The sequence below is a fragment of the Rhineura floridana genome, chromosome 4, assembly GCF_030035675.1.
Source record: "Rhineura floridana isolate rRhiFlo1 chromosome 4, rRhiFlo1.hap2, whole genome shotgun sequence".
NCBI lineage: Eukaryota > Metazoa > Chordata > Lepidosauria > Squamata > Rhineuridae > Rhineura > Rhineura floridana.
This window is the reverse complement of record NC_084483.1, coordinates 124,099,810-124,124,680: the sequence shown is the minus strand read 5'-3', so window position 1 is coordinate 124,124,680 and position 24,871 is coordinate 124,099,810. Positions and strand designations below refer to the sequence as shown.

At 43.9% G+C, this 24,871-nt stretch overlaps 1 protein-coding gene across 9 annotated transcripts in view; it reads left to right on the top strand.

The window, feature by feature from the left end:
* PRKN (parkin RBR E3 ubiquitin protein ligase) overlaps window positions 1-24,871 on the top strand; it is a 1,296,326-nt gene that overhangs the window by 1,178,916 nt on the left and 92,539 nt on the right. Inside the window, exon 11 of one of the 9 annotated variants that reach the window (XM_061624336.1) lies at window positions 24,384-24,470. The exons of 7 other annotated variants lie outside the window; for them this stretch is intronic. In XM_061624336.1, the coding sequence (XP_061480320.1) occupies window positions 24,384-24,398 (15 nt within the window). In that variant the 3' untranslated portion in view covers window positions 24,399-24,470. Of the gene's footprint in view, window positions 1-9,759; window positions 9,857-24,383; window positions 24,471-24,871 lie in introns of those variants that run through there. One more of the 9 variants, XM_061624335.1, reaches the window with a different exon arrangement.

Here is a 24,871-nt window from a genome sequence, read left to right as displayed (position 1 = left end):
CCTCCTGGAGAGTTTTTTTTTGCTGGCTTTGGGTTCTTAAAGGTACCTGATCAATTGACTGCTACTCCTGCTGCAAGACTGGAGTATCTCCCAATTTCTAACCAACAATACTGCAACCCAAACCACATAATAGAATAATTGTGTTCATTGATTTCCTTTCCTTATTTTTATTATTCTAATTTCCTCTTATACGGTAGGGACCCGCTTTACAGCGTTCCGCTTTAAGGTGTTCTGCTGATATGGCGGCTTTCATTTTCCATTTTAAAGGGTTTTTTCCCCTTTTGCGACGTTTTGCGCCATTTTCGCGTCATTTTCACGCAACGTGGCCCATTAAAGTCAATGGGGTTCCACTTTATGGCGTTTTCCGCTTTATGGCAGGGGTCCGGAACGGAACCCGCCATATAAGCGGGGTCCTACTGTATTTCCTTAAATATAATCTATAGGAAGTCTTATTTGAGAGGTAACTTCAAAATAGAAAGCTGAAAATGTTATGACAAAATCTGAAGCACAGTACCTGAGAAGCTCTGAGTGCTGAACCCACTTCCCCTCTCTCTTCGTGTTTTCTGTCTGCTTGCCCTGCTTTTCTTCAACTAATGCCATAACCGTTCATATCTAGACACCCAAGGCAAAAGAACTTTTTCATAACAAAAGGATCAGGATCAGGTGTGGATACACAGTTGGCTATAGAATCGTACTCAAAGAGTGCTTATTAATGGTTCCTTCTCAAACTGGGGGGAGGTAACGAGCGGGGTACCGCAAGACTCAGTCCAGGGCCCAGTGCTCTGCAACATTTTTATTAATGACTTAGATGACAAGGTGCAGGGAGTGCTTATTAAATATGCAGATGATACAAAATTAGGAGGGATAGCTAATACCCTGGAAGACAGAAACAAAATTCAAAGTGATCTTGATAGGCTGCAGCGTTGGGCTGAAAACAGAATGAAATATTATTATTATTATTATTATTATTATTATTATTATTTACATTTGTATACCGCCCCATAGCCGAAGCTCTCTGGGCGGTTTACAACAATTAAAAACATTAAAAACAAATATACAAATTTAAAAACATTTTTAAAAAAAAATTTAAAAACACATGCTAAAATGCGTGGGAGAAGAGGAAAGTCTTGGCCTGGTGCCGAAAAGATAACAGTGTTGATGCCAGGCACACCTCGTCAGGCAGATCATTCCATAATTTGGGGGTCACCACTGAGAAAGCCCTCTCCCTTGTTGCCAACGTCCGAGCTTCCCTCGGAGTAGGCACCCGGAGAAGGGCCTTTGATTTTGAGCATAGTGTACAGGTGGGTTCGTGTCGGGAGAGATGTTCCATCAGGTATTGTGGTCCCAAGCCGTGTAAGGCTTTATAGGTTAAAGCCAGCACTTTGAATCGAGCTTGGAAACATGCAGCCAATGCAAGCGGGCCAGAATCGGTTTTATATGTTCAAACCGTCTGGTCCCTGTTACCAATCTGGTCGCAGCATTTTGCACAAGCTGCAGTTTCTGAACTGTCTTCAAAGGCAGCCCACGTAGAGTGCATTGCAGTAATCTTAGAGGTTACCAGAGCATGGACAACTGAAGCCAGGTTATCCCTGTCCAGATAGGGGTGTAGCTGGGCCACCAACCGAAGTTGGTAGAAGGCACTCCATGCCACCGAGCCTACCTGAGACTCAAGTGACAGAGATGGTTCTAGGAGAACCCCTAAGCTACGAACTTGCTCCTTCAAGGGGAGCGCAACCCCATCCATTGAACATCCACCATCTGGTCAGAAGAACCACCCACTGGCAGCATCACAGTCTGGTCTGGATTGAGCCTCAGTTTATTAGCCCTCATCCAGTCCATAGTCACAGCCAGACACTGGTTCAGCACATTGACAGCCTCACCTGATGAAGATGAAAGGAGAACTTTAACAGAAATGAGTGCAAAGTTCTACACCTAGAAAAAAGAAATCAAATGCACAGTTATAAGATGTGGGGTACCTGGCTCAGCAATACATATGGGAAGGATCTTGGAATTGTTGTTGATCACATGCTGAATATGAGTTAACAGTGCGATGTGGCTGCGAAAAAGGCAAATGCTATGTTTGGCTGCATTAACAGAAGCATAGTTTCCAAATTGGATGAAGTACTAGTCCCTTCTATATGGCACTGGTTAGGCCTCATCTTGAGTACTGTGTCCAGTTCTGGTCACTGCACTTTAAGAAGGATGCCGACAAACTGGAATGGGTTCGGAAGAGGGCTAACAAGGATGATCAGGGGATGGGAAACAAAACCCTGTGAGGAGAGTGAAAGAACTGGGCATGTTTAGCCTTGAGAAGAGAAGATTGGAGGGAGATATAATAGCACTCTTGAAAGGTTGTCACACAGAGGATCTCTTCTTGATCATCCCAGAGTGCAGGACATGGAATAATGGGCTCAAGTTGCAGGAAGCCAGATTTTGACTGAACATCAGGAAAAACTTCCTTAACTTGTGCATTACAACAATGGAACCAATTTCCTTGGGCTTTCTAACTCTAGAGGCATTCAGGAGGCAGCTGGACAGCCTGTCCTGCCCAGAGTCCAAGACACGAGACTGAGGTGAGGTTTGGTTTAATTCACGTTTTATTAGTGTGATGGTTACATCCAAAGCAGTGCACTTCATAAACCTGTATACTCTGACTGTATACTTTCCTTAGCTAGTCTACCTAATCAGTCTCTGCAGCGTGTGGTGAGAGTTGACTGAGCACTAGAGCCTGGGTGGGCACCTGCTTAAGTAGGGAAAGTCTTTGCCCATAAACAATGGCTCCTCCGAAGTTTCACCCTCTGAAAGTCCCTCTTCTCTCGCCTTCTTGCGTAGGGTGAGGAGGGAACAAACCTCCAATGGCTCATCCGACAGTGGGGGTTCGCTAGATGACGAACCTCAGGGAGCGGGAAGCTGGTTGGCAGGGAAGCATTTGAAGTGCCAGGTGGGGATTCCTGTGTGGGTAGGGTTGGCGCCACAAGGGGTTGCTTCCCAATGGCTCAGGCTGGGAGCTCGCAGATGGGGTGGGACCTGCCTCAATGGGGGTGTTGGCTGAGGAAGTCTGTGGGCTGGCAGAGTCCCTCCCTCCTTCAACGCTCCCAGGGACCTTGTCCTCATCTGACTCCTCTCCCTGATCTAACTGCCCTTGCGCCTGGGGCTGTCGAGAGGCAGAGCTGGGGTCCCGAGGGGCTCGGGGAGTTGACAGAAGGGGATTCAGATGGATGGCAGAGGGAAGGGGGAGGAACTTCCCCCCTTTGGAGTGAAGACGAAACAGAGGAAATGCCAGTGATAGGGTCGCCTAGCAACGGGGAGCCTGAGAGCTCTGGAGTTTCAGAATCCTCCCTGGACATTCCCACGCCCCCCTTCTCAGCAGCTCAGAGCAAGAGGGAGGGCTGATCACAGCAGAAAAGCGGAGAGACAGTCTACCATCAGCTCCTCCCCTATCCCCCATAATGGAATCGGAAACTTCAGAAGAGGAGAGGGTGATGCTTCCCCCCTCACCGCGCACACGCAGACAGCTGAAAAGACAGGAGAGAAGGGGGGGAAGACGGGCAGTACCTGAGGGGCAGTTAAGGAGGAGCGAAAGGTTGCGCGCCCGTTTGGCCCCTTCTTAAAGAACAGGCGGGAAGCAGTCCCTTGCTCTGTCAACTTTCTCCCAATGCCGCAGGACCTGTAGCCCTGTATCGATTCATGAGAAGACGCAGTCTTTGTTTGGACATTACCCTAATAAAACACAAATTACTTACAACCTCTGGTCTGGTTCCTGAGTCTCATCCTGGGCCTGACAGGGGCACAACATCATCCCTCCCTCCATGCACCATCTCCCTCCACCCCCTGGGCTTGGGCTTGTCTGGGTAGGCATCATGGAACTCTCTCACCAAATCCGGTGCATGGACATCATCAGCTGATTCCCTTCCAGTGGATCAAGTACTGAAGCCGCCCTCTGTGCTTCCACAAGTCCAAAATCTGCTCCACTTCATATTCCTCTTGTTCATTCACCACTATGGGGTGTGGAGGCACCTCTGGCATCCTGTGGGGATCAGGAGGACGCACCAGAGTAAGCAGGGAGCTATGGAATACTGGATGTATCTTGAGGGAAGGAGGCAGCCTCAGACGAAAAGCCATTGGATTGATCTGAGCCTCAACTTCAAAGGGACCCACTTTTTGGTTTTCCAGTTTATGGCAGCGCCCCCATGTAGGCAGATAATGCATGGACAGCCACACCCTGTCCCCCACATGGATTTCAGGCCCCTCCTATTGATGATGATCTGTAATTCTCTTATAGTCCACTTTCGCCCTCTCTAACTATTCCTTCAACAACTGCTGCATCGCCTAGACCTCTTGCAGTCCTTGGCTGCCGGAACAACGGGACTGACATGTGGGGCGGCAAAGGCTCGAGGGTGGTATCCCAGGTTGGCAAAGAACGGAGTCTGTTGCATGGTAGCGTGCACTGCATTGTTGTAAGCGAATTTCTCTAAGGGAAAAACAACACCTAGTTGTCTTGCTGGTAGTTGATATAGCAACGGAGATATTGCTCCAACATGGCATTCACCCTCTCAGTCTGATCGTCCATTTGCAGGTGATGAGATGATGACAGTCTCAGTTCACTCTGCAGGAGCTGCCACAAAGCGCGCCAAAACCTAGCTGTAAATTGCAGGCCACGGTCCAAAACTAAACTGTCTGGGAGACCGTGCAAATGGTAAACATGCACATACAGTTGAGCCTTCTCTCATGCGTTTTGAAGTCCCGAGCACGGAATGAAATAAGCCATTTTAGTAAAAGCACCCACCAACAACAACACTGTTGTCTTCCCCTGAGAGGAGGGGAGGTCAGTGATGAAGTCCATAGTTACCATCTGCCAAGGACCTTGGGGTGTAGAGAGTGACTCTAAGAGTCCTGCTGGCCATCCTGTGACATGGTTGGCTCTGGCACAGGTGGGGCAGGACTGGACGTAGCGCTCCACCTCCCGCTTCATCTGGGGCCACCAAAACTCCCTGGCGACTGCTTGCAAGGTTTTAAAGACATCAAAGTATCCAGCAGTGGGGGAGTCATGACACTGTTGCAGGACCTTGGCTCTCATGTCCCCAGGGTGCACGTACATAGCGTCATAATGATTCAGTACACCCCCTTCAGCATGAAGCCCTCTGCACTTCCAGGAGACTGCTCCTCTAATTTTCAATGCTTCTCCTTGACAAATGGATCTCGTTCTTGTGCCAAGCGCAGTTCCTCCACCCAGGAGTTCTGGCACACCCCTGCCACCATCTTCTCAAGGGGTATAAGTTGCGGCGGTCTTGGGGTCGGGTTCTCCAGGTATTCCGGTTTGCGGGACAGAACATCTTCCCGCTTATTCTGCGCCTGGGGAATGTAATGGATTTTGAAGTGGAAGCAAGCAAAGAATTGAGCCCAGTGCACCTGTCTCTAGTTCAACTTACGGGTGGTGCGGTGGCTCTCCAGGTTCCAATGATCAGTGTGCACCTCTATCTCATGCTGTGCTCCTTCCAAAAGATGTTGCCAAGTTTCAAAAGCATCCTGAATGGCCAGCAACTCTTTTTCCCACATGGTATAGTTTTGCTCTGAACTTGTCAACTTCCATGAAAAGTATGCACATGGCCTCATCTCCACCACAAAGGGGTGCGCAGGGTTTGTGTGTTGCAGTATGGGTTCAGAGGTGAATTGAGCCTTCAGCTCCTCGAATGCACCTTGCACAGCGTCAGTCCAGTGAAAGGGACCTGAACCTTTCAGGCAGTCCATGAGGGGCGGTCTTGTCAGAGTAATTAGCGATGAACCAATGGTAGTAGTTGGCGAACCCCAGGAACTGCTGAAGATCCTTCTTTGTTTTGGGAGGCTGACATGTGAGAATGCAGTGGACCTTGCCTGGGTCCATCTCCACTCCAGTGGGAGAAATGCAGTACCCCAAAAAGTCCAACATGGTTAAGTCAAAGCCACACTTCTCCAGCTTGGCATAGAGTCGATGTTCCCTGAGACGTTGTAGCACCACCTGCACGAGTTCATCGTGTTTAGCTGGAGAGTCCAAATAGATGAGGATATTATCCAAATACACGATCACAAACCGGTCCAAATAATCCCTAAATATGTAATTCATAAGGTTCTGGAAGACCCTGGGCTATTGGATAGACCAAACGGCATGACCAAGTACTCAAACTGTCCATATTGTGTCTTGAACGCTGTCTTCCACTCATCCCCCTCCTTGATTCGTACCAGATTGTAAGCTCCCCTCAAATCCAGCTTGGTATAAATCTTAGCTGACCACAGTCGCTCCAGCATCTCCGTGATGAGTGGCAGGGGGTGGCTGTTGGGAATGGTGATCTTGTTCAATTCTCACTAATCATTACACGGGCATAACTCCGCGTTCTTCTTCTTAACAAACAGCAAAGAGGCCCCAGCCGGAGACTGGGATGGTTGAATGAAGCCCCTCTTAAGATTAGTTTCCAGGAATTCCCTTAGTGCCGCCGACTCAGGCTCCGACAAGGAGTAGATCCGCCATGAAAGGATGCACGCCCCCAGCATCAGATTTATGGCACAGTCGTATGGTTGGTGGGGGGGCAAATGTTCGACTTCTTTTTTGTCAAACACATCCTGGTACTCCTCATACTTGACTGACAGGATGACTCCCTCCTGCAGTGCGACTCCAGCCACGACGTTGAGGGGAGACTTCTTCCACGGTTGGCAGTGCTGATGGCAATATCCCAAGGTAAACACCACCACCGCTTCATCCCAGAAAATTGTGGGGTTGTGCTGACCCAACCAGGGCATGCCCAACACCACTGGGAAGCAGGGCAGGAATGCCACGTAGAATGACAGTCTCTCCACATATCCTGGGATTTCCATTCCCAGCGTCTTCATCTCCCTGGTAACAGTTCCTGACTTTAAGGATTGCCCATCAATGGTCTTGATGAACAAGGGCTTCTCGAGCATCTGGGTGGGCACGCCATGCTCCTGGGCAAAATTGCAATCCATAAAACTTGAGGAGGCCCCAGTGTCAATCATGGCCCTGACCTGGAGACTTTGCCCCAAAGGAAGAGTCAACCAAACCGGCAGGTGAAGGGCGAGCTGCAATGGGAGGGGCTGCTGGCAAGGCCACAGTGTCTGCTTCGCTTCCAACTCTTTGGCCTCTACGAGAGCTGGGATTTGAAGTTTTCCTGCACCCGAGCCTGGGGTGCAACACAGCCACTGGTTGGGTACGCTTTGACTTAGTTTCCTGCACTGAGCAGGAGATTGGACTCAATGGCCTTACAGGCCCCTTTCATCTCTACTGTTCTGTGATTCCGTGATTCTAAGTATTGCATCTAATGGCTCACACAGAACTTTTCAGCAACACTTTTGCATATTTGTTTGCTGAGAAATTCAAAACATGCTTCAGTTTTAAAGGTTAAAATGTAGTTAAACATTTTAAATGGTCTCTAAAGCAACCTTGTTTATACTCTTGCAAAATTTATTTTCAGTCTTTTTCATTTTTATTTTGCCTTTTCAGGGCTCCTGATGCCCCCCCCCTCCAATGTAAATATAAAATGAATACAATATTAAAGTCAACTTTACGATAATTGCAATAAACAAGTCCCTAAAAACAAAGAAACTTGATCAGTTATTTTAGAACTTGATGTGTAACAGTTGCCCCTTGCTGCCATTGGCACCAGTGGCCACAGCCTGTGATGACATAGAGGGCTACTTGCCACTCAGTTACGGGGCAATGGGTAATGTTTTGATTCTACAGTTTGAGGTCCATGGAGAACATTTGCTAAATCAATTGTAAATGTAGCATTTTTACACCAAAAGCTTTTCTACACCATGTTGGTACAGAACATAGTGATGGGCAATACTCATTCCCCACCCCACCACCATTCTTAATTGGGCTTCCTAAATCAAAATATTTTTATGAAAAAGCAGAATATATTTTCACATACACATCCAGCCAAAATGAGACCCCATCATGTCCAGGAACAACACTGGAAGCAAAATACTTTCCTGTCACTCTCCCAGAACTTCTCTTGCCTCCACCTGGGGAATGAATCTATGCTGGGGCATCTATGGCTCACTGTCTCAGCAGTCCCAAGCACCAAGTTCTGGGAAGAAAAGAGGGGGAGACTTCCCTACCTTGCTGCCTCTGGAGCAGTAAGAACATAAGAACATAAGAAGAGCCTGCTGGATCAGGCCAGTGGCCCATCTAGTCCAGCATCCTGTTCTCACAGTGGCCAACCAGGTGCCTGGGGCAAGCCCGCAAGCAGGACCCGAGTGCAAGAACACTCTCCCCTCCTGAGGCTTCCGGCAACTGGTTTTCAGAAGCATGCTGCCTCTGACTAGGGTGGCAGAGCACAGCCATCACGGCTAGTAGCCATTGATAGCCCTGTCCTCCATGAACTTGTCTAATCTTCTTTTAAAGCCGTCCAAGCTGGTGGCCATTACCGCATCTTGTGGGAGTTACCGCATCTTGTGGGAAAAGTAGCAGGATAAGAAGGGGAGGCTCATAGGCAAAGGGACTGAAGGCAGGCAGCTATGTGGGAATGAGCAAGTAATTGATGGGTCATAATGCTCACTTCATATTTAAAGATAATGAATAATATCCTGAACCAAGAAATGCTAATGTCAATTATATCTCAGAATCTAACTGAAAAGAGAGACTTCTATGGCTGTGCGTAAGATGGCTATATAGAAACGGTTATTAGGATTTTGTTTCTGCATAGATTCAAGGAAAATCCATACTTGGTTTCACTCTCATCTATCTTTTGAACAAGAAATGCAGTGGACTGATATATAATAGCATTCAAACACAAATAAAGTTGTGAAAGTGGCTGTCACAGACAAGCTCTTAAGCCAAGTTAAGAGTTGTAGCAGGCTCATAATATTACTGTGTTCCAAGGGATTCACATGCTGTTACTACAGTGAAGACTGATGATATTCCTGGATCTGATGGCTAGAAGTAGCTTCTCTGGCCTAAGTACATTCTGAGTCTGATAGGATCTTGTCGATAGCACCTTTGGGCTATTTAGGCTTGCTGAGATGATTTCCAAATATAACATTAATCTTCAAGCTAACAGCCAAAATAAATCTTTGTCAAGTTCATATGGCAAAATTGCACTTTTACTTGCCTTTTTAAAAAGGCCTTATAATTCATCTAGACATTATTTCCTACATAAGATCATTGAAGAATGTCATCAAACTTATTCATACTTGGCCCTAATGCCTAGGTTATCCTCATGGTTGAATGCAATGCTGAGTCTTGGGCTCCTGCACACTCCTCCACTGTGATGAGAACCCAAAGATCCATATGTTTGGTCACAATTCTCAAAGCATTTTGTCCTGGGCAACATCATCTGCAACTAATCAAAGAAGTACAAAATAATATGGCCCCTGAGCACCTCCAGTATTGATGCTATAGTAACACTAATATCTGAAACAAATAGCATGCAAACACTTGTATCTGCAAGAGTTTTGCAAACATGTCATAGCTAGTGACTAAATTATCTGCTTGTCCTATCATCTGCTTATTCTAGGAAATTGGGCTGTGGACAACCATCTGCTGGGGTTGCTCTACTCTGCACCAAGCGTGGGTAGGTGGAGGGTGTTTAGACAAGACAGCCTGGAAGGCCCCTCCAGCTATGTGATTCCCCATATCAGCTCTGCACAAAAGCTCTGCAAATGCAGTGGCTTCAAAGACAGAACTGTTTGCTGCCATACCATAGTACCAGAGTTTGGTCAGGTTCAGCTCAGGTTCCATCGCTTCCATTCTATCTCTCCATTTTTCAGAGTTTGCACCTCCTGAATAAATCAACAAAGAAGAGTGATGACAAAGATGAAGTTGAGGGTGTGTAGAAGCAGTTGTGTCAATCATATGCTTTCTATCCAAAAGATCTACAAGGCAACCAAGAGAAAAGGCAGGGAAACTATTACCTTCCTGGAAACTGATGTCATTGAACTTGTATTCTAACCTCAGAAATGTAAGTTTCAGAGGGCTCATAATATCTGCTTCAAGTTCAGTTTGATTATGGCAACACCCCCCATACTTCTTTGACTCAGGTTTTAACCTGAGCTATAGAAACATTTCCCACAAACACCACTCCCACCTCCAGACAGCTTTTAGATCCCTTTCTAACTCACCCACCTCTTCCAACCTGCCTATCTAAACTTCCCTCCCCTTCCCTTCCACCTCATTTACTGTCAGCATTCTGGTGGTGGCAGTAAGCCACAGAACAAGGAAGAAAAGGAGGTCTCTCCTATCTTTCCTCTGTAACCACTGTCATGCTGCATAGCATCTTACTATGCCACAAGTCCTAAAGTGGGGTACTTGAGAGCTGGCATGCTCTCTCCCTCCCTCCCTTCTCTCTCCCTGTGGTTTTCCACTGCCAGACCTGAACCATCAGCACAGTAAGGGGAATTGTTGGATCTGTGGTGGGCTGGGTGGGCAGGTGTTGTAGCAGAAGGAGAGGCAAATTTGGGTTGGCTCAGAAATGAGCTATTTCCTGATTTAGTTATTTTTTAAAATCTAACCAACATGAGTCCGAGGGAATTTGCCCATCACTACTTGAAATCCACTGAACCTATTATGATGGGTCATTTTAATAGGGCTCCTCCCCCCCCTTCACAGTGACAAAGTAAAGCCTTGCATCTTTCTCTGAAAACTACATGCTGAGAGAGTTCAGTTCAAGCTACTTAAAGCAATGTCACAAACCTGTTGTTTAGCATTTGCTGTTATGTGAATTTCATTGCTGGAAACGACAGGCATATCTTTGCTTCTAACCTCCCTTGGAGAGAAATAGCAAGGACAAGCATTTCATCTACTATAACCAACAGTGGTGTGCCCTCCCTGATATCTTTAGAGTCAAATCACAGCTTTTATTTTCTGGTCTGTAGATTGTAACCAGATTCTGTTTCATTTCTTTAGTCTGTGTGAGATGAATTAACCTATTAAATTGCCTTTTTATGGGGCAGAGATCATGCTAGTAATTAACTTCAAACAACAAGAAATGTCAGTGGTCCCAGTGGGAACTCTTTAAAGTATGTTTTCAGGATATAGTGATAATTGTCTATCCTTCATGTAGTATAGGATCTATCAAAGTCTTAGGGAAGAAAATGTTGCCTGCAAATAAAGTGTTGGATCTGATTTAATACATTCTACAGCAATTAAATTGATTCTAATAACATGGGCACATATTGATGATGTATAGCCAAAATGCTGTTTTCCATTATTCAACATGTTATCAGAATGGGTTTTGTCTACTGGGAATAAGAAACAGTGACCTTCTGTAGTTTTGTACTAATGAAGTATTATTGTTAAAATATTGTTGCAAGCCACTCCAGTCTCCAAGTGGGAGATCTCCAGGGGTCCCTGCGCTTACCCAGGGTTTGATTTCCTTGGAAGAAGGTCAGCGGAGTCTGTAGTATTTTATGAAATATAGTTTATTTACACACATTCCAACCTGAGCTTAAGATGGAGAAGTTCAAAGCATCAGCAGTCCCATAGATCTTTCTTTTCCAGCAGACTTACAGGAGGCACCCTAAAGCCATGGTGCAGGGAGCCAGCTTCTCTGCCTGTCTCCAGTTCCCAGCCTTTCCTCCAACTCAACTAACAACACAAGTCTCTCTTTGGCCCTGGGGAGGGGCCTCTCCTGAATAATTTCAATAACAATAGGATCTCCCTGGCCCGTTAACCAGTTAATGGGCACTTGGCAGACCCATTAGCCCACCTGGCCACTCTACTAGGCTAACAAAGGGGATTCATCTGACCAACAGAGCAGGCCTCTCAACTGCAGATCCCAGATCCAGGTGCAGGGTTCCAAATCAGAGGTTGGAAAGGTACTCACATAAATCATCTATCTCAACCTCCAAAACTTACATACTGTGAGTTAGAACCAAAGTTGTCCTTTTGTCAACAGAAGGAATACTGTGAATGTGAGGACCTTTGATCCAGGAGGGGCTCAGAGCAACAGAAGGGTGGGAACAATTTTTTCTGATTCCCCTTTCTCTTGCAGACCCCATACAACTTATCACAGGTCCCCTACTCTCCAGAGAAGATATTCAGGGGCTTTGGGGGCTGGAGGTAGGAGAGAGAATTGGCAAAAATGGCCTTCCCCCCTTCCATTGGCAGGAGGTTTTGCGGGATCAAGTACCGCAAAATTTTTGGATCTAGCCCAATGTATATTTAAACATATCCCAGATTATCACTCACATGGAATGGGTGGAGAAGTCTGCAACTGAAACAACTTTCTTTTGTTTATTCCCATAATGTTGACCATTTCTAGAGTGAAAGAGCTATTCTGATCTTCGTGCTCACTATGATGTAGATTCGGCTGTGACAAAGTTGCTATTTTGGACATGAACCCTTATCCTTTTAGGAACCCTACTAACACAATGAACCTTTGCAGTTGTAAGTCAGCAATAATTAAAATCAATTTGAACCCATGGCTAAGTTGCGACGAGCTCTATTATCAATCCCGTCATCCAGATAGATTCCATCTATGAAACCTACTGTGGTTTTTTGAGATATCAGTCACTTTCTGTCACAAAGATAAGGGTAAAACTATTTTTCAGAACTTTTTTTCTAATCTTATGAATAAAGGTTTTGATATATTTGTGATTGAAATCTTCCATTACTTAACCCCAAGGAAAGATTTTCTGAGCTTTTTCTTGACTCATTTAAATTGGAAACATGAAACAAACAAAATCTCACCAGCATCCCCATTACAAAAGTGCCCAGTTCTCCAATTCAGTGGTGATAATTGCTGGTTTATCATGAAAAAAATAAATAATGATCATTGATTGGGATAGCATTCAAAGACGTATGTGAAATTACCATGTCAACCTTAGTGATTAATTGTTTGATGTTACATATCTCCATATCTTTGGATTTTTAAAGAAACCTCAGATGGGGTTTCTTGGATTTTCATCTGATGAATATAGTATTCTTCCCTGTCTCTTGTACAAATTATAAAAATAGGTTTAGTGTTTCATATTAGTGAATTATGTTCTCTCAGCAAACATTTTTGATACTACAAGGGGCCTTGAGAATGAGCACTGTGAGGACCAGTGCCATTCACCCTGCCCACAGGGTTTAGGCATAAAGACTGCACTGGGTCAGTATGGAAATCAGCTGTTTTGAGAATGCATGAATGGTGTGCTTAGGTGTTTTCAATATCAGGTGGAAGATTCTGTATTGGGACTGAGCCCAGAAGACATCAACCGGAGCCTTCATTTTATTGGCTTTTTCTCCGGTATAGATGAAAGTTCAGAGCCTTTATAATATTTCACCATTCTGGCACCAAACTTGAGATATTTATACTTTTAATAAACTGTCACCGTTACGTAACCCTGTGTGCAAATGCACCTACTTATCTTTTGTTGCCACCATCCATTTCTGGTACAATCCATTTCCCCCATATAAAACAGTGGCTGGGTTAAGGTATAGGTGTGAAGCAAACAGGAGAGTTCTTTTAAAGATAACCCAATATATTAATATTTATTTAAAACCTATATACAATAATAAATACTTAGCAGATTGGATATTAAAATCAAATGTTTGATGCTTGCTTAAAAGTTACTGTGTCTTTAAGGAAATACCTAAGCTACTTCACTTTCCTGATACTATTAACCAAGTACCTTTATCCTAAGTCCTCCCAAGTTAGCACTCAGATGTTATCCCAGAGGTTTAATTTTGTAGTCTTCCTTCTGGTCAAGGATTTGCTGGTGAAGGATACTGCATAGAAGAGGTCTTATTCCACACCATGCATAATTTTTGAACCTTTGCCAGCTCTACAATATCCTTTTTGAGGTAAGGCAACCAGTATACAGTATTCTAAGTATAGCTGCATCATGTATTTGTATAATGGCATTTTGATATCGGCAGTTTTATTTTCAGTCCCTTTCCTAATGATCCCTAATATGGAATTTGTCTTTTTCACAGCTGCCACACACTGGGTTGGCATCTTTATCAAGTTACCCACCACAATCCCAAGCTGTTGTTCTTTGTTAGTCACCGCCACTTCAGATCCCATTAGTGTACATGAGAAATTATTTTTGCCCCAATGTGCATCACTTAACACTTGTTTGCATTGAAATGCATTTGCCATTTTCATGTCCGTTCACCCAGTATAAAGAGATCCTTTTGCAGCTCTTCACAATCCCTTTTTGGTTTTTACTGACCTGAACAAGTTGTCATCAGAAAACTTGGCTACCTTACTACTTGCCCATGACTCCAAGTCATTTATGAACAAGATTAAAAGCACCAGTCCCCATACAGATCTTGAGATAACTTTATAAACCACCTTGGTGATATTTACTTTTTACCTAGCAAGTGTACCAGCTTCTTCACAGATTGCCAACTGAAGGCCACACCTAGATTGTATTTTTCAGCCTCAGTTAGAGGTAAACTGTCAGCTTTTAAATCCCAGACTGTTAACCATTCACATACCAAATGGTCTTATAATACAGAAAACATCCTTATTTATAAATATAAAGCATTGTGTCAAACATTTAACACAGAATTAACTGATTCTCCGCAGCATGGCCTATAGCTGAGGTGGGGAACCTCCAGCCAGTGGGCCAATCTTGACCCACAGAGAGGTCCAACTTGGCCGATGAGGCCATTTTCCCTAAACCATGCTCAACCACCCATCAGCTGATATCACTGTTGATGTCAGCTGATGAACAGGAGGACAGGGTAGAATCCTGCATTGCCTGGGTGCCATGTTCCCAGTAGGGGACAGAATTACACAGCCAAGGCAGCAGGATTTAATCCCTGCTCATCAGCTGAGGGGAGGCTGAGGGGGTTAAAGCCCTCTGCAAAAGTTCTCTTTGAAGCAGCTCTGCACTTCTTCTTTAAGCAAGCAAGCAGGCAGGTGGGCAAGCAAGCGAGAGGACAAAGGAGCCTGACAAATGCAGGCTTTTTTCTCCCTCCCTCCCCCACTTAAAGGAGAATCACAGAGCTGCTTCAAAGAGCACTTTTGCAAAGCACTTTGAGACAGCTCCTCCACTTCCGTTTGAGGCTCTGGAGGCTCAGACAAGAGCATGGGAGCTGTCTTAAAGCCCTTTGCAAACAGCAAAAAAGCTTTTAAAGCATTGCAGGTTCCCAAGCACCCAACAGCCAGTTGATATTTTGAAACCACATGCAAGGGATTTTGAGAGGTGGATGGGAGGCCATGTGATGCTAAATGAACCGCTTGAAGTTTCATGTATTTTTAAATTTAAATTTCAGCTGTGGGGGGGTGGGGGGTGAGTGAGAGAGAGATCAGGATCATGGTGTGCAAAAAAAATAATCTTATCACAACTGGTGTTGTCTGTGAAGGGAACTTCCTAACCAAATAATAGCTTGGGGGAGGTATTTTTGTCAGAGGCCATAACACAAGAGGAAAAAGTTAATTCCCTCTTTTCTCATACTATGATCTTGATATCCTCAACAGCTGGAATTTAAAGTTAAAATATATATGTGATACTTCAAGTTGCAAATATAGCATCATGTGTAATTTGGCCTTAATTAACATCCATATCAGAGAGAAGATCAGCTTGGGCTATTCTATGAGAAACCTAGAAGGAAAATATAACAAAATCCCAATTTTTTTAAAAAAAATCCAAGTTAATTAGTGATAGCATAGAAATTAAAAGCTTCCCTTTTAACCTATATTGATATCCTCCAGCAACCTCTGATGTATTTAAGACAAGAAGTTAAATGACTAATTATATCTCCTTCCACCAGGGTGGGGGGACCTGAACAGACTTCACTCAGTTTCAGCTGGTTATCAGGCTTTTCTCTCATGGATGACAGAGGTCTCCAAGCAGGTAGTGTAGCTGCCCCTGCAGCTCAGAGACAGGAAACGCCTCAGCAAACACTTTGCTCCTCCCCTTCTGCTGAGGCTCAGTTCATTTCCTGCCTCAGCTCAGAATACATCCTTTTGTGAGATCTCTCTTTACTGTACTGTTTTTTGTCGTTTCGTCTTAGTTTTATCTTTGCCATTTATTTACTTAGTGGTTAGTTGTTCTGTGCCTCTTCTCTTTATCTTCATTTGTTTCCTGTTTTTTAAAAAAGGGGTATTAATTACGCCAACAAGTTTTACCTTTTGGAAGTGGGGGTTATGGAGCAACTTTGCACTCCAGCAGCGGATGGCCCTATTTCCACTCTGATTTCATGAGCTTTACTTCCCCGGGATGGGGATGCGCAGCTGAAGGACCCTAATGATCATAGGTCTGACTTAGCTCTTAAAATATCGTATGATGCTAATGCACTGGTGATCAGAGCTTCTGTGTCTGCATCTGTTTTTGCTATAGCGACCCTGTTGTGGGTGGAGGATCTATTAGATGGTGCAAACCAAAACCCAGCTAGGCTGAGGAAAACTCTGCTGAAGGTTTCTTGATCATAAGAACATAAGAACATAAGAAGAGCCTGCTGGATCAGGCCAGGGGCCCATCTAGTCCAGCATCCTGTTCTCACAGTGGCCAACCAGGTGCCTGGGGGAAGCCCGCAAGCAGGACCCGAGTGCAAGAACACTCTCCCCTCCTGAGGCTTCCGGCAACTGGTTTTCAGAAGCATGCTGCCTCTGACTAGGGTGGCAAAGCACAGCCATCACGGCTAGTAGCCATTGATAGCCCTGTCCTCCATGAATTTGTCTAATCTTCTTTTAAAGCCGTCCAAGCTGGTGGCCATTACTGCATCTTGTGGGAGCAAATTCCATAGTTTAACTATGCGCTGAGTAAATAAGTACTTCCTTTTGTCTGTCCTGAATCTTCCAACATTCAGCTTCTTTGAATGTCCATGAGTTCTAGTATTATGAGAGAGGGAGAAGAACTTTTCTCTATCCACTTTCTCAATGCCATGCATAATTTTATACACTTCTATCATGTCTCCTCTGACCCGCCTTTTCTCTAAACTAAAAAGCCCCAAACGCTGCAACCTTTCCTCGTAAGGGAGTCGCTCCATCCCCTTGATCATTCTGGTTGCCCTCTTCTGAACCTTTTCCAACTCTATAATATCCTTTTTGAGATGAGGAGACCAGAACTGTACACAGTATTCCAAATGCGGCCGCACCATAGATTTATACAACGGCATTATGATATCGGCTGTTTTATTTTCAATACCTTTCCTAATTATCACTAGCATGGAATTTGCCTTTTTCACAGCTGCCGCACACTGGGTCGACATTTTCATCGTGCTGTCCACTACAACCCCGAGGTCTCTCTCCTGGTCGGTCACCGCCAGTTCAGACCCCGTGAGCGTATATGTGAAATTCAGATTTTTTGCTCCAATATGCATAATTTTACACTTGTTTATATTGAATTGCATTTGCCATTTTTCTGTCCATTCACTCAGTTTGGAGAGATCCTTTTGGAGCTCTTCACAATCCCTTTTTGTTTTAACAACCCTGAACAATTTAGTGTCGTCAGCAAACTTGGCCACTTCACTGCTCACTCCTAATTCTAGGTCATTAATGAACAAGTTGAAAAGTACAGGTCCCAATACCGATCCTTGAGGGACTCCACTTTCTACAGCCCTCCATTGGGAGAACTGTCCGTTGATTCCTACTCTCTGCTTTCTGCTTCTTAACCAATTCCTTATCCACAAGAGGACCTCTCCTCTTATTCCATGACTGCTAAGCTTCCTCAGAAGTCTTTGGTGAGGTACCTTGTCAAACGCTTTTTGAAAGTCTAAGTACACTGTGTCCACTGGATCACCTCTATCTATATGCTTGTTGACACTCTCAAAGAATTCTAATAGGTTACTGAGACAGGACTTTCCCTTGCAGAAGCCATGCTGGCTCTGCTTCAGCAAGGCTTGTTCTTCTATGTGCTTAGTTAATCTAGCTTTAATCATACTTTCTACCAGTTTTCCAGGGACAGAAGTTAAGCTAACTGGCCTGTAATTTCCGGGATCCCCTCTGGATCCCTTTTTGAAGATTGGCGTTACATTGGCCACTTTCCAGTCCTCAGGCACGGAGGAGGACCCAAGGGACAAGTTACATATTTTAGTTAGCAGATCAGCAATTTCACCTTTGAGTTCTTTGAGAACTCTCGGGTGGATGCCATCCGGGCCCGGTGATTTGTCAGTTTTTATATTGTCCATTAAGCCTAGAACTTCCTCTCTCGTTACCACTATTTGTCTCAGTTCCTCAGAATCCCTTCCTGCAAATGTTAGTTCAGGTTCAGGGATCTGCCCTATATCTTCCACTGTGAAGACAGATGCAAAGAATTCATTTAGCTTCTCTGCAATCTCCTTATCGTTCTTTAGTACACCTTTGACTCCCTTATCATCCAAGGGTCCAATCGCCTCCCTAGATGGTCTCCTGCTTTGAATGTATTTATAGATTTTTTTGTTGTTGGTTTTTATGTTCTTAGCAATGTGCTCCTCAAATTCTTTTTTAGCATCCCTTATTGTCTTCTTGCATTTCTTTTGCCAGAGTTTGTGTTCTTTTTTATTTTCTTCATTCGGACAAGACTTCCATTTTCTGAAGGAAGACTTTTTGCCTCTAAGAGCTTCCTTGACTTTGCTCGTTAACCATGCTGGCATCTTCTTGGCCCTGGCGGTACCTTTTCTGATCTGCGGTATGCACTCCAGTTGAGCTTCTAATATAGTGTTTTTAAACAACTTCCAAGCATTTTCAAGTGATGTGACCCTCTGGACTTTGTTTTTCAGCTTTCTTTTTACCAATCCCCTCATTTTTGTAAAGTTTCCTCTTTTGAAGTCAAAGGTGACCGTGTTGGATTTTCTTGGCAATTGGCCATTTACATGTATGTTTAATTTAATAGCACTGTGGTCACTGCTCCCAATCAGTTCAACAACACTTACATCTCGCACCAGGTCCCGGTCCCCACTGAGGATCCTTAATGTTCATCGCAGACACTACTATGGATTCCACCCAGTTCTCATGCAGGGCCATGGCGGCAGCGGTAGTTGCTCGTAGGCGCCTATGGCTTTCACACTGGGATGTCAATGCCTCTTTTTGAGCAAATTTGGCTTCAGTCCCTTTTTCTTGTTTGAAACTGTTTGGGGATGCAGTATTAAAGGAATTTTTAGTAGAGTCTAAGGACAAGAAAAAGACCATACCATTGAAGAAGAACTTCAAAAGCTCAGCCCAACATCCACATCATAACAGTTTACTTTCCTGCTGCTGTGATAAAGAGTCTTTTGATCTATAGCAAACATTCACTGTTGGAGACACTGGTCTGGCAAATAGTATGGGGTAAATCATTTAGGACATTGATAAATGGTAACTTGCTTGGGCAGGAAATGTAAACTTTCTCTTCCTGCCCGTCATATGCAAAATGAGTACCCTTCAGTATAAAAATTATTTCCTACTAAGTGCTGTGCTTATGAGCTATACGCTGCAAAGGAGATGGAAAATAACAATGATGATGTGGCACTAGCTTGAAAATATGTAAGATGAAAGAATGATTTGTGTAGTCTGTTTTATACAAGGGTGTGCATTCATTTAAGAACACATGAAAAAATGGACCAAATGGGTCCAGTTCAGTTTAAGTTTTATTTATCCCTAAATGTCAGTGCAAAGAGAAACAAATGAGGACTCCCAGTCATACTCATTTGTTCCTCATTCAAACCAATCTGCAGTGGCTGAGGGGCTTATTTATCTTTGGTGGTAGCAGCGGGAGCTGAGTTGGATGGCTGCTCCTAGTTGGAAGAAATAGCTACTGCCAGTGGTGCCACTATTTCCCCCTTAGAATTCCTTTAAATAGTACAATATCTCTGGCATCCTGTGTGGAAAATGTCAGCTACCAGAGTGGACTGTCAGTCAGCTCTGCTGCTGTGGCAGTAGCAAAAAAATGTGAAAAGAGAAAAAAAAATGACAAACACGAGTAATGAAATGAATACAGTTAACAAATAAGTACTGAAATGAATAGCTGCATACACACCATACGTTGAAAGCACACTGCTTCACCCAAAGAATCCTGAGAACTGTAGTTTACCCCTCACAGAGCTATAATTCCCAGCACCCTTAAACTACAGTTCCCCGGATTCTTTGGGGGAAGTCAGGTACTTTAAATGTGCTTTAAATGTATGGTATGTACACAGACAATTACATTTGAACTAATGAGTACGGAAACAAAATTAACAAAAACAAATGGAATAACAAATTAAAAAAATGTCTTCCACTCTCATTTAGTCAAGATGAAACAGTCTATGGTTCAAGACATCTATGGCAGAGGATGAGGAATGTCCATAGGTCCAATAATTGGTCAGAACTACTAAGTATTTGAATTCATTCTAAAGCCACTTGGGTCACGTTCTGCCCCAGCCTGCCTAATATTTGAGCATGAACTGAGAGGCAACACAGCAAGACATATCAGTCCTACCTGCCAAAGCCCAGGAGATCCCTGTCGCTACATTGGTGCAAGGCTTTCTTGAGCACTGTCACAGCTATGCATATCTCTGGGACTGGCATATCAGAAAGTTGGCATATTTCCAAATAAATCATTTGTCAAATATTCCAGACAAACCCAAAACTGCTTTGCAACATTACTTCACATTAGGGACTCAGACACTCAATCTTCCTTTCAAGTCACTCTTATGCCCTTGTCTAATTTTGCTCAGGAAACCAGAAACTGAATCTCTTGTTTCTTTGAGTCATACTCCCAATGTGCTCTCTTATTTCTCAGACATCAGAAATATGTTCAGTTCTCCTGCACAGTGGATGTGCTTCTTGTTTATTTAGCCAAGAAGCACCGCAATGTATAGAAAACTGGAAATAATAAGGCAGCTTCAGGTATTTAATAAACAACCCTGCAAATATGGATAACTTATCAAACGGTTTTCAAACAGATATCATCCCTATTTTTTTTTTCATAAGTCAAAACACACTATTAGATCCTTGTGGTACAGAATGCCAAGGGATGCCACGTATGTAGGGAAGGTCTGCAGAACACTTGTATGTATATATATATGGCATTTGCTCTGAGTGCGTGAAGTCCCAAGTTCAGCAGTGGACATCTTAAATAAATAAAAAAAACCTTTCAGGTGGCAAGAATTAGGGAGGCCTCTGCTTGAGAAGACCTTCAGAAGCACATCTATTTAGGGATGAGACTGGAGCAGGTGCTTTTGTGATCTAATATAAGACAGCTTCTTGTACCCTTCATTAGAAGTCAGGGATGTTGTAGTGATACAGACAGGGCTGGCGCCAGAGGGCAGCCAGGTTGAACCCTGGCTGACGGCCCCTGAAGTCCAGAAAGGCCCCTGAAGGGGCCCTCCTTAGGGTGGGAGGGTGGTGCTCCCGTTCTGTGATCCTGCGGCAGTGTCTGCTCCTGCAACCCGACCCTGCCATGGAGAGGGAGCTCCCAGTCATCTTCCACAATACAGACAGCGCTGGCTTCAATGAGCCTGCCTGCACGCCCCACCTACCTCTTCCATCAGTGTGAATGTCATGCACGCATGCCTGCCATCATCCAAGATGGTGGCAGGGGCTTCCCTAAGGAACTGCCACTGCCATCTTGGTTGGTGGCAGGCATTGCGCAATGTGTGCAAGTCATTCACATGACACAAGAGGTAGGTGGGGCATACGGGCTGGCTTATTAGCCCTATGCTGCCTGTTTGGGGGGGTTGGGCTACAGTGCTGTGGGCGCAGGGCAGGCTAGTGCCCAAGGGCCCAGTCATGCCTGGCGCTGGCCCTGGATGCAGATATCAGCAAGGGGTTGGATTAGGTGACGTCTGAAGGAAGAAGAGCCCCATTGGATCAGAACAGAAGCCTATCTAGTTCAGCATCCTCACAGCGGCCAACCAGATGCCTACTGAACAGAAGCATTCCAAATGGCAAAATTTTGTTGCACGTCTAACCTATCTATTTATTGGCTACTGTCCAGTTCAGTGTACCTGCAACAGTGTAATTGGCCGTTAAAATGAAAGGGGAGTAGAGCAACTAAATGCCGCTCCCCAGTTGTTGTTGTTGAACTAATATCCCACCTGTCCTCCCAAAGGAACCCAGTTTCCCTCCCAGTTGCTGCTTATCCACATATTTTCTCACCTAGCTCGGACGTGAATGCAGAAGCCAGCTTCTGAGCATGTGTGTGCTCCTCCATAGGTATATGGGGGCAACAAAAGAAGTAAGCTGCTGTTCTGTCATGGCCTGTGTAATCCTAAATCACAGGTAAGGCTGTTCCTTCCACCAAATGGAGGGGCCGGGGTGCCCAACAAACACCCTCAATTATTCTGCTGTTCCAATTAGGCAGATTGGGGGATTGGTGGCAGTTGCAGGCTTATTTCAGTCACCTATTTTGTTCCTGTCATGGAGAAATTCTTGCTTTTCCTTGAGAAATCTAGGTGCGTAGAAAAAACAAAATAGCTATGAGACTTTAAATCTTTTCTAGCTTGAAGAAAAGAAAAACAAATTGGCAATGGCTCAAGAAAGTCTCCCACAGTTTTCTGCACTTTCGAGGAAGTGATTAAGAACAACGGCAAGAAGCAATGGTTCTGATACTGTATATAAAAGCTGTTCCAGCTTCAAGTAGCTGAAGACCTACTGAACTGTGTTACTGGTAGTTGCTTATTAGTCACACAGCTATCTGCTCTGTGAGTGCTAGAAATACAGCGGAATTAGTGTGTGTCTCCACTCTCCCCCCTCTTCCTGCTTCTAACTGGGGCAATCCATAATTACAATGAAATGAAATGATGCTTCACTCACAATTTCACATCAGCTGCAAAGATGTTACCTAGCTGCTGTTGGTTTTCCGGATTTCTTTTTGTAAAAAAACCCCATTGATCATAGAAACCTCTCCAGAAAATGTAAAAACTGAAGAGTAAACTTATAAGAAGGGAAACTATTAGGTGAGCTGAGGTGAAATGACTAATACAAACAGCACATTTAATTCTAATTAAGTGGCAAGGCACAAAGGGAGGGGGGACACATTAGGCCTGCCTGTTAATTAACTTGGATGATGCCAGAGAGCAAAGTAACCTGAGGAAAAAACAGAGACGCCCAATAAACCAATGCAGTTAATTATTAGAGATCAGTGGCCCTTTAGCATATTTCAGCTAAAACGGTACAATTTCAAGCCATATTATATATTATTTATACATATACACAAGCACACCTAAACACCGCTAATACAGCACATGATGATGACCTCACTGAACAGCTGACAGGTCTAATTCTCCCCAGTTGTTGATGACTATATGTAACATATGTACTTTGGTTAGAGTGTTAGACTGGGATTGGGAAGATCCAGGTTCAAATTCTCAGTCAGCCATAAAGCTCTCTGGGGATCTTTGAGCCAGTCGCTATAACTCAGTTTAACCTACCTCACAAGTTACTGTGATCATAAAAGAGGGGCGGCAAGAATCGTGTATGCCGCCTTGATCTCCTTGCAGGAAAGGTGGAATATAAATCAATCAATCAAGGGTGAGGAATATTTGGCCCCTCCAGATGTTGCTGAACTACAACTTCCATCATTCCAGGCCATTTGTCATGCTGGGTAGGGCTGATGGGAGTAGTAGTTCAGCAACATCTAGAGAGCCAAAGGTTCCCCACCCCTGAAATAAATAAATGTGTCATTAAAAAAAGAACTTGGAAATTTACAATTCAACTTGCCTGCTGAGCTTTGACTTGACTTTGGGATTGTAGCCACTCTAGGGCATTGATGTGTACGTCCATTGCTGTTTCCATGTGTGTGTGTGCTTTCATCCATAACATGAGCACTTTCAATTTTGTGCCTCCCAAGTCTGTCTCAGTGTTTCCCTTCCACAGTGGGAGGAAATTCTTGATGAGATGTATTTGTGCTATGCATTCTGTTCCCTCAATTAGTACCTCCCCACCCCTGTAAGTTCCAGAAAACTGAGGGCTATTTTGGGCATACATGTACAGTACCTATTTGTTTACCTATTTGCAGATACCATTTTTTTTAAAAAAATCTTAAACATAGCAGATTTGCTCGAACAGTCAAAAATAATTTTTTAAAAATGTATATGTTGCTCCAAGCCAAGAAACCTGAGGTCCATTATGGGCATGCAGGCAAGCATTTGTTTACCTGTACAAGTGCACCTTTTAATGTTATTTTTATTTTTATTTTTTTTATATATATATACCAGATTTGCACAAAGAGCAATACATTTTTTAAAAAAATGTGTTGTTCTGGAGTTGCTTGCATGAAAGGCTGGTGCTGTCTTTCCGATCAATTCCTTTCCCGTTTCCTCAACCTGTGAAGGCAATTTTTAATTTTGTTTTTCATACACCTGTTCTGTGTAAGAGCAGTTCTGCCCAAAAGAGCTGTTTTTTAAAAAAAAAAAAAATACTGTGAATGTGCCTTCAGTAACAACTGAATGGAAACAAAATGGAAGTAGGGGGTGTGGTGATAGCACCCAGCAAAATGTCACACACACAATGCACTTCAGTGCATTCATGGTCAGGTAACATGGGTTTTATATTGGATTTTCTTCCCTTGTTGGACAGATCCAAAACATCTGAATATAGTGAGCGGAAAGTGCAGGCTGACGCATGGATGAGGAGAACATCATGTGGAGGCTACAAAAAATAGGAGACACAAGCAACTTCAAATCTACATTAAACCCTAGCATTGATGAGCTCTTGTTCTCTAGTGTTTCTGGATATTTATTTGTTTGTTTGTTTGTTTGTTTATTGCATTTATATACCGCCCCATAGCGAAAGCTCTCTGGGCAATTTACAACAATTAAAAACATTAAAAACAAATATACAAATTTAAAAACACATTTTTAAAAAGCAATTTTTTAAAAAGCATTTAAAAACATGGATATGTGGGCTTTAGGTAAAAACTGATTTTGTAAAAAATGCAGCAGCCCTGTGTCCACAACAAATTGAAAATTAGCTAGTAACTTGCTTTCTATTAAGATTAGCACACAGGATAGCTAATAAAAATATAGTAACCTTATCCAGCAGATCTGTTCTTCTGTGGGGATTAC